This window comes from Xenopus tropicalis, chromosome 2 (genome assembly GCF_000004195.4).
Source record: "Xenopus tropicalis strain Nigerian chromosome 2, UCB_Xtro_10.0, whole genome shotgun sequence".
Lineage (NCBI taxonomy): Eukaryota > Metazoa > Chordata > Amphibia > Anura > Pipidae > Xenopus > Xenopus tropicalis.
In genome coordinates this window covers 79,394,470-79,404,338 of record NC_030678.2, presented here as the reverse complement: position 1 = coordinate 79,404,338, position 9,869 = coordinate 79,394,470, and the positions used below count along the sequence as shown (strand labels likewise).

General features: G+C 40.3%; 1 protein-coding gene across 5 annotated transcripts in view; it reads right to left on the bottom strand.

Moving 5' to 3' along the window:
* Window positions 1-676: 676 nt before the first annotated feature.
* Window positions 677-9,869, bottom strand: part of eya3 (EYA transcriptional coactivator and phosphatase 3) — an 83,592-nt gene continuing 74,399 nt past the window's right edge. For 4 of the 5 annotated variants that reach the window (XM_018091034.2, XM_012956238.3, XM_012956237.3 and 1 more), the window contains 5 exons: window positions 9,244-9,404; window positions 8,605-8,719; window positions 4,144-4,265; window positions 2,126-2,226; window positions 687-1,656 (listed from right to left, as the gene is read on the bottom strand). In XM_018091034.2, the coding sequence (XP_017946523.1) occupies window positions 1,576-1,656; window positions 2,126-2,226; window positions 4,144-4,265; window positions 8,605-8,719; window positions 9,244-9,404 (580 nt within the window). In that variant the 3' untranslated portion in view covers window positions 687-1,575. Of the gene's footprint in view, window positions 1,657-2,125; window positions 2,227-4,143; window positions 4,266-8,604; window positions 8,720-9,243; window positions 9,405-9,869 lie in introns of all 5 variants that reach the window. The other variant, NM_001123019.1, reaches the window with a different exon arrangement.

Sequence of the window (9,869 nt, the reverse complement as noted above, 5' to 3'; positions counted from 1 at the left end):
GTTTTTCCTTTAGTTGCATTTTTTGCTAATTATTGCTCAGGTTTTGTACAGCGCTGGGACAAACTCAGCCACTTTATGAATAAATAGAAAATAAATCATTTGTGACTCTTTTTGCTGAAAGAAAAAGGAAACCAGTGCTGGTGACTGACCCCAACTTCCAAAGTCTGCTTCTTCAGTGATAAAATACTTATGTAATGTTTCCTTTCGTTCCTTTGCAAACAGAAAGTGATAATGAAAAACAGGTATGGTAATCCAGAAAGTGCACCAGATGAAGGGCATTTCCTATGCTGCCATACACACAGGCAGCATAGGGCAGGCAGTACATACAGTGACAATGCTGGCACTGCTTCTACAGTCTAAGGTGTGAACAATGTGGGCACTTAAAGTCTGAGCCTGAGGTGTGAACAGTACAGATTTAGGTGAACAGTACAGATTTAGCAATCTAATGTAGTTTTGTGATTTGGATATAACTATTTTTCTCTTTTAAAATTTTAAATGTTAAGTGGTATAACTTCTGGTCAATGTACCAGTACCACTGGTATGTGATGGTGGCTTGATGAGACTTTTGCATGTTGGGCACTCTTTGTTCAGTCCAGTCATATGGCCATTAATGTAGGTAAGAACATTATTCAGTAATCAGTAACTGTATGGTTTGCATGTATGTAGGACTGCTTTTTCCAACCTCATCAAATACTGAAATTTTATTCCCAGTTAAGACACACAAAAATGAGAAAAACATTAAAATAAATGTAAACACTAAACCCTAACTTGAAATGAGAAATGAAAAATCTTGCTTTTTTTGAATAATGAAAGAAGTACAGAAAACCAAGAAATGAAAGAAGAAGAAAAAAAAAATCCACATTTTAATAAGTTACTGTCATCCAAGGTGATATCATGGTTAGGGGTGTTCTCTCCCCAATCGAGGTATTTCAGAAACTTTTCCAGAATGGCAGTCCAGAAAAAAAAGAAAGAAATCATATGCAATTTCTTCAGTTACTATTAAAAATCCCAGAAGTGTATTTGTAACCTGATGGGTGCAGACTCCATGGTAGAGAGCTGTAAAGCAGTAGTAGTATCTAGTCTGATGCAGACAATCTATCTTAGATTTGTTTACTTCATGTGAAAAGGTGGTACGGGTTTATAGGAAAATCAGAACCCACTGCTACAATTATTTACGGATTTTAAAGAACAGATACTGTGAAAAACTAACAGGCATATAAATCTCCCTACCTGCATTAAAACAGAATTGACTACTGATGGCTTTCAGCAGAAATTCTAGTAGGAGAAGGAGAAAAAGTTGGCTATCTAAAAGTGGGCTTTAAAGGGGAAGGAGGATGTATAGCAGGAGGTTAGGATCTTGAAACTGATGAATGGTGGCATCTTGAATGAAACTGTAGAAAATGTCTCAATCTTCTGTTGTGGCCAGACCTCTGGATCTGAAGCCGAACTAAGTCTTTCAGATCAGTTACATTTTCATCTTAAGCCTAAAGCTTATGGCCAGTTTGTTACTCTTGGGCCTGAATGCAGGTCTTTGGGTTTCTAAAAGGCTTGAAGTCCACTTTCTTACAGAGATCCTCACAAGAAGTCCAATTCCAGAGCTTGGTGTAGTGAGATGAGGTCATTGTGGTTTGTTATTCTCCAGAAGGGCATATTGTGCTAAATGGATCAGAAAAAGGAAAATCATTTGACACCTGGGTAACTACCCAAAATGCACACTATATTTTTTAGACTGGGTGTATGCGCTCTTATACCTTGTAATATGGACAACAGGAAAGGGCTAGAGGAGGTCCAGACTGGCCCAAACAGCCCCCCAACAGGCCCAATAATAGTGATTATCTATGTCATCTTAAAGCAGCTCCTCTGGCTGCCATTTTCCAAAATCCACAGTTTCCCTAAACTGGTGGCACAAACATGGGGACCAGAAAGTATCAGCCTACTGGTTGAAGTTTGGAATATACTTTTAACAAACTTTGTCAAACACATGGGGGAGTTCTCAAGTTTCAGATTTATGACTTATTAATTTCATATCACCATAATTACATAGCTTGTAAAGGGGTTGTCTCTCTGTTATATCAGTGCACATCAATATGGACAAATATATACAAATAATACATTTCCAATATACCTGTTTTGCAGCCATCTCTTCATCTCTCCCATCTCCAATTACCACATAAGTGACTTTCTTCCCAAACCTTGTCACTATTCTTTCAAAGCAGCTTTCTTTTCCTAAGAAGGAAGTAAGAAAAAATGCCTAGTTTTACTAATGATAAATATAAGTACAATGACACAGGCAATGGGTCTGTAAGCTGGATTAAAGAATACTAGGGTTAAAATAGGCAAGTTTTGCCTTTTGCCCTTTAAGTTGAATGGCTGCCACCATAGCTGCATAACAGCTAATTTATGTAACTAGTACAGTTTGTGAATCAAATACACAATGCATTACATTTAAATGCATATAAAATATTAGTGTTACTGGTCAATTATAGAAAGCAAGTAAGTATAATGTTGTCCATGAAAGTTTCTCCTGTTTAAAGCACTGTGATCTTTGGGTGAGGAATTGTTGTTTGAGGAAGTAAGTGATGATATGTATTATGTTGCAGGTTCTTGCTTATCAGCCATATATCAGACTGTGCCGTTCAGAGTGAAGGTTTGAGGGCTGCATGTAGCGCCTGCCAAGGTATTTTTATAGTCACAATCTGCCCAGTGGTTCAATTAACTTTTCAATGTGACATTTTTATTTAAATCTGGTCTTGAAATGTGATATGTTTTGTAAGTGGCCAGTACATGGGAAGTGATTTACAGTGCAGATCTAATACAACTACAAGCGAATCATACAATAGCAATGTTTCAAAGGATTTACTGACAACTGTTATTTATGTTTTGACACAAAATTAAATAAAAGGAACAACCAAAAGTATTTGTGCTCCCACATTCGGTACAAGCCTTGGACTCACTTCACAGAATATTACTTGCCCCTAAGGTTAAAGGAGAAGGAAAGGCTAATAAAGAGTTAATCCCAAGCTGCAGGCATACCTTCAGTTCTCTCAATAGTGCCCCTAAGTCTCCCCATATTTCAGCCGTTCAGAAGATCAGAAGCCAAACAAAGAAAAAAAATGCTGAGCTGGGTAGAGAAGATTTCCCATAATACATCGCTCCCCCAAGACTTAGAGATTCGTTACTGCAGGCGGCGCATGCGCAGAGGGCAGAAGCGTCTGGTTGCCATGGCGACCCAGCATCGCTGAGTTCTCTGACAAGCAGGAGGGGGAGGGCGAGCTGGTGCTGTGAGCGGTGATTGTTTGTGGCAGGAGCGGGGGTTTGTAGAGCTTGGGGGGGTTTGTGCAGCTGCAGAAACTTTGTAACAGGAGCAGGGAGCCGGCTTGTGCTTTTCAGCCCATAGAGACACGCTGGATAAGATGGCGGCGCCGTTCACTGAAACAAGCGTGTAAGTTCTAGTAAGTGTATCTCTGTAAATCTTTCATTAGGCAAGCCAGGAATATAGCGTTTTTACACAGCAATAGTAGTACTTTTTAATAGTGTGCTTAATAGATTTTGCCTTTCCTTCTCCTTAAAGTCCTTCAGGCTTATCTGCCCAAGTATGGGGACTCCCGACAGGCCTCCCTGACCAATATCTGCCCAAAAATTGGCCAGGTGTCATTTGGGCAGATTTTATTCTCCTGTCAGATCGGGGAGAGCATCAGCTCATTGATCCCACCCCTTACTCCGACAGCTCCTATTCCCATCATTGTAATGGATTAGCCAGATATCACGCACCTTTGGTGGCCATATCGGAAGAAAGATCTGCTTTTTGGCGACTTCACCAAACGAGTGGATGTTAATATGTATGGCAACCTTTACTTGCTGTTGTTATCTGTGAGGATTGGTGGGTGGAATGTGCCTCAGTAGCTTAGGGATTTATAAACAGGGCAGTTAGCACCCTTTTCTATAAGGGCATTTGCGGTGTTATTCTGTTTTAACTTATGACCATGATTCCCTATGGGTCCATACCCACAGGAACAGAAATCAACTCTGAATGCAATTCTTACAGTGTTCAGTGTATATGAATCCTAATGAATATGGGAGAGATAAGTTTGTGCGCACTCTGTTATTCATATTTTACAATATTAGCAAATGAAGTGTAATTACCTATTTTTGTAGCACTGTAGATATTTTCAATAGGAAACACTTCTCCCAAACCATAGAGCAGAACCTTAGCCAGTGCAGGGACCAACTGTGTTGTTGTTATAAGAACATTTACACAATTCTTTCTGTAAGAGCAATCACAATCATACCTTGAGTAATACGTTGAAGAAAAACAAACAACAACAGGTTCATACATGAATTAATTTCCATTGAAACTTTATATACATTGCATAGGCAGAGCTATATAGACAAGGCAAATAACATTCACTGATGTTTCAAATGTTCTTTATCAAGGGGTGAAATCATTTATTGCACTGTGCCCTTTCAGCATGTTGTTACCTTATGTAATATATATATATATATATATACGTGATACTTGCATAGCTGTTGACAGTCTGTGGCCTTTAGTAGGGTGTCATTACTGGCCCAACAATAAACACAAAATGTTAATAATGCTTTGGGCAGGCCCTCAGACAGGCCTGCCCAACCGATATTTCTGAGCGAAAATCAGTCAGATGCCGATTGAGTGGGTTTAAAAATCCCTTCAGGATGAGGAGCACATTGGCGCGTTGATGCGGTCCTTGTTCGGACAGCCTGTATCCCGTCAATGTGATCCAATTGCTTGGCCTGAGGGCTGAATGATAGGATCAATCCAATATTGCCCACCTCAAGATGGGCACATGTAGGTATGTATGTATGTATGTATGTATAGCTTTATTTATAAAGCGCCACAAGGGTACGCAGCGCTGTGCAATCTTACAGAATACAAAATTACACACAGGGAGGACAAGTGATATAATAAATAAATACAATAAATATAAATAAATGCACAGGGAATAAGTGCCATGAGGTACGAGACACAGTGGGAAGGAGATCCCTACCCCGTACAGCTTACAATCTAAGTGGTTGGGTAACATACAGGCACAAACTGGAAGGTAAGAGTACACCACACCAGGTATGGGCATTTGCCCTTAAGCGGCAAAATAATGTTTTAGTGCTCCAGAAGGTAACAGCTGAGCTTTTTCTTAAAGAGAGAGGGCAAGTGTTCCCTATGGAGGGATTCAGGGATAGAGTTCCAGAGGTAAGGAGCAGAAAGATAGAAAGGTTTAAGACGAGAGAGCGCAGTGGGTGTGGATGGTGTAAAAAGACCAGGAACATGCAGGGAGACCAGTGAAGAAATGTAGTGAGGAGCAGAGGAGTGAAGGGCTTTGAATATTAGCAGAAGGATTTTGTAAGCTATCCTTTGCTTAACAGGCAGCCATACTACAGAGCTTAAGTGAGGTTGAACAGGTTTCCCTCTTCGGAGAGAGCAGGAGGATCCTGGCAGCAGAGCTTAAAATTGATTGCAGGGGAGAGAGGTGGGAGTCTGGGAGGCTGGTTAGTAGGAGATTGCAGTAATCTAAGCGGGAAAGGATTTGGGCATATATTAGTGTTTTAGTTGTTACTTGTGAAAGAAAGGGGCGTATATTAGCAATATTGCGGAGGAAAACACGGCAGGTTTTGGCAGTGTTATTAATATGGTTAGAGAAAGACAGTGACTGGTCAAAGATAACCCCAAGGCAGCGTGCAGAATTAACAGGGTTGATGGTTGTGCCATCAATAGTAATGGTGAAAGGAGGAGGAGGCCCAGGTTTGGGTGGGAACACCATGAGCTCTGGTTTAGCTAGGTTAAGTTTGAGGTGGCGTCAGTTCATCCAGGAGGAGATAGCCAGGAGGCAGTTAGAAATCTGGGTTTGAACATCAGAGGTTAGTGCAGGGGTGTCTAAATATATCTGGATGCCATCTGCATATAAGTGATATTTAAGACCAATAGAAGAAATAAGGTCTCCTAAAGAGAGAGTGTACAGGGAGAACAGCAAAGGACCAAGCACAGAGCCCTGAGGCACCCCCACACTAAGCGGAACCGGGGTAGAGGATTTGTTAGCAAGAGCAACAAAGAAGGAGCAGTTAGAGAGATAAGAAGAGAACCAGGATGCAGCTTGATCCCGGATACACAAGGAATAGAGAATTTGCATAAGGACAGTATCAAAAGCAGAGGAAAGGTCAAGGAGAATGAGGACTGAGTAGCGTCCTTTGGCCTTGGCAGTCTGGAGATCATTTGCCACTCTACATAAGGCTGTCTCAGTGGAGTGCGCTGGCCGAAACTAGACTGCATAGGGTCCAGCAGATTATGGATGCAGAGGAAGTTAGTGACACCAGAAAAGACAAGACGTTCCAAGAGTTTAGAGGCTAGGGGCAGGAGAGAGACAGGACGGTAGTTAGAAAGGCAGGACGGGTCCTGTGTAGCCTTTTTAAGAATGGGTTTGACACATGCTTGTTTGAAGAGAGAGGGAAAAGTACCACAAGCCAGAGAAGAATTGAATATGTGGGTAAGAGCTGGAGTAAGGCCAGGGGCACACTGTTTTAGTAGCGATGAGGGCATAGGATCCAATGAGCAGGTAGTAGGCAGAGAGGCTCTGAGAAGCTGAGAAACTTCAGACTCTGTTACGAGATTGAAGGAGCTGAATACGGAGAGAGGAGATTTAGAAAGGTTGAGATTACCAGTATCTGAAGGTTGGGAAAATTGTTTGCGGAAAGAATCAACTTTGCTTTTAAAGAAGTCAGCAAAGTCCTGGGGCGTGTGTTCAGATATGACTGATTCATTAGGTGAAGGATGAACTAGCGAGTTAAATATGGAGAATAAGCACCGCGGGTTTGATTTATTATTATTTACAAGTGTGTTATAGTACACTTGTTGGCCTGGGATAGGGCAGTATTGAGGCATACCATAAGAAATTTATAGTGGAGGAAATCCATTTTCACGCAAGATTTTCTCCAAATGCGCTCAGCAGATCGTGCACAGGAGCGCAGAAAACGTGTCTGAGGGTTAAGCCAGGGATGGGGATTGTGGGCACGACTACGTTGCGGCTGCAGGGGGGCATGGGTGTTAATTGCGGATGATAAAATAGAGTTGTATCAACCATTCGCGTGTTGCGAATCAGGGTTTTAGGCTGAGAGTTAGTAGGAGACACGTGCGAGATAGAAAAGGAGATAAAATGATGATCTAAAAGTGGAAAAAGCTCACTGTTACATGCAGATCTATATTTTTGGAAAAGACCAGATCTAGGAAATGGCCATCCTTATGGGTAGCTGTATTAGTCCACTGCCGGAGATCAAAGGAGGAGGTTAGATGGAGAAATCGAGAGGGCCAGGACTGAGAGGGGTCATCTATGTGGCAATTGAAAATGCCGAAAATAATTGCAGGGGTGTCAGAGGATAGAAAAACAGAGAGTCAGAGAGAAACGTAGCCAAGGATTTTGAAGAAGGAGGTCTGTAAACAACTGCCACCCGCACAGAAAGAGGGTGGAACAGCTGAACCGCATGCACCTCAAAAGAAGGAAACCTTAAAGTAGAAGGTATAGGGATTAGTTTAAACCGGCAATGAGGGGAGAGCAGAACGCCAACCCCTCCCCCACGGCCAGTAATGCGGGGAGTATAAGAGAAGGAAAGGCTGCCATAAGAGAGAGCTGCCTCAATAGCATTATCATTCTGAGAGAGCCAGGTCTCTGTTATGGCATAACAGGTGAAAAGACTTGGAGCAAAACAGATCATGAATAAAAGCGGCTTTGTTAGTTACATAGCGGGTATTAAGAAGAGCACAAGAGAAGGGGAGATAAGAAGAGGAGAGAGTGGGAATTTGAATAAGGTTAGACAGGTTAGCAGTTTGTGAGGGTTTTACCAGAAGAGAAGCATTGCGTGGGCGATAGGAAATGGGTATACGGCAGGGACCAGGATTAGGAGAGATATCGCCTGCGGCAAGTAGTAAGTAGCTTGTTTGGCAAGCTTAATAGCAGAGTCCTTCAGTCCCATGTTCAATAACTTAACATTGTAATTAGTTAACAGGGAAAAAGATTAAATTGCTACGGTTGTATAGGAATGGGACCTGTTATCCAGAATGCTTGGAAGCTGGGGTTTTCCAGATAAGGTGGTCTTTCTGTTATTTGGATCACCATATTTAATAAAAGTCTAATAAAACCCAATAGGATTGTTTTGCCCCCAATAAGGATTAATTATATCTTAGTTGGGATCAAGTACAAGGTCCTGTTTTATTATTACAGACAAAAAGGAAATCATTTTTTAAATGTAAATTACTACATTAAAATGAAATCTATGGGAGATGTCTAGGATAGTTCCCATTGCATGGGAAGGCCAACTTTTTTTTTTGCAGTCCATTCACTTCTAGGTATTTAATTTATTCATATTTTTTAGGAAGCTATTCAAGCTTTAAAAGTGATATAAAGTTAATGATTCAAGGTATTTTTGGGTTTTCTTAATATGTTTTTGCATTTACATTTTTTTAAGCTGATTTGTTTTTAATAAATAAGGAAACATTTTTGTTTTTTTTTAAAAATGGGAGTTGTCAAAGTTAAAAATACCTAAATTTACACAAATATACATTTTAACAAATCTGCCTCCCCATCTTACCTGGATTGTATAAGCAGTAAACATTTTAGAGCAGTGCCTAACCAGCCATCTGTCAGTGCCTCTATATTGGCTCTCAACCTCTGAAGAGAATCACGCCGCTGTGGGCTTAAAAGGCCTACAAAGAAGAAAAAATAATGGTCCCACCACAATGTAATTATAATATAATGTAATCAATATTATAATAATATAATGTAACCAAAAATTGGCAAACATTTATTCAATATACATAAACTGAAGACAAGTAAATAGATGTGTCATGGTCTATTGCTATTCCTCCTTTATAAGAACTGGAAGGAGGCAATATCATTAATGCTATGCAAATTAATTGACAACAATAACTCTAATAACAAACTATTGACAAACTAAATTAAATAACCCAGTTTATTTTTTTAAGCATACTGCAGTATTTTAAAAATTTGCAATTAATGTCTATTGGAAAGGATTACATTTTCTTTCATTGTGCAAAAAGCATTTTTTGGTGGACAATAAAATGTTAAACGGGCCTGAAGGAAAAAAACAGGTAGAAATCTAGGTACTGGTTCAGTGTTAGGGAATAACTACAAAAGAAATGGTTAACAAACCATAAGTTTAGTGTACTTAAGGAAAAATAATTCTGATACATGTTCCCTGTTCACTCACCGCTAACATTGTTCTTGTATTTCTCATACACCTCTATAACTTTTCGATATCGGAAAGCCAGCTTTCTCATCCAGTCCATGCCTCCCTGCACGCCAGCATTGGTGGTATGATTTCTATTGCCTGCTGTACCATTAAAACCATCGGTAGTGAAGCTGTAGTTACTGGAAAGCAAGGGAATTCTGCTCAGTCCGTGGTTTCCAACAGTTGATTCCTACACTCAGTATCAGGAACACTGCATAGAATAGCGGAGGGATTCTGCAATTTATGCTTACAAATGATTTGCTCTTGGATATTAAACACTGCCTTTTTCCTAGCAAACCGAAGGGCTATAATAATTGTTATTATATTTTTTGTAACACAGTATAAACAAAAATGTTTATATGGCAGGAACCTATCTCAATCTCATGATAAAATGAAGGCTTAATGATACATGCCTGTAAGAGTTAAAAGTGCAGGCCATGGTACTCCAAGAAATCAACATGACTGGCTTTGGGTACTCTAGTTATCAGATGGGAATATGTGGGCAGGGGCAGGTCACACATCAGTGCATGTTTTCTGAGGGATCTCTCCAAAAAACTTTGGGCTCCTAAGAACTAAGGTTAAGGAAGATTGCTATAGAGGAAACT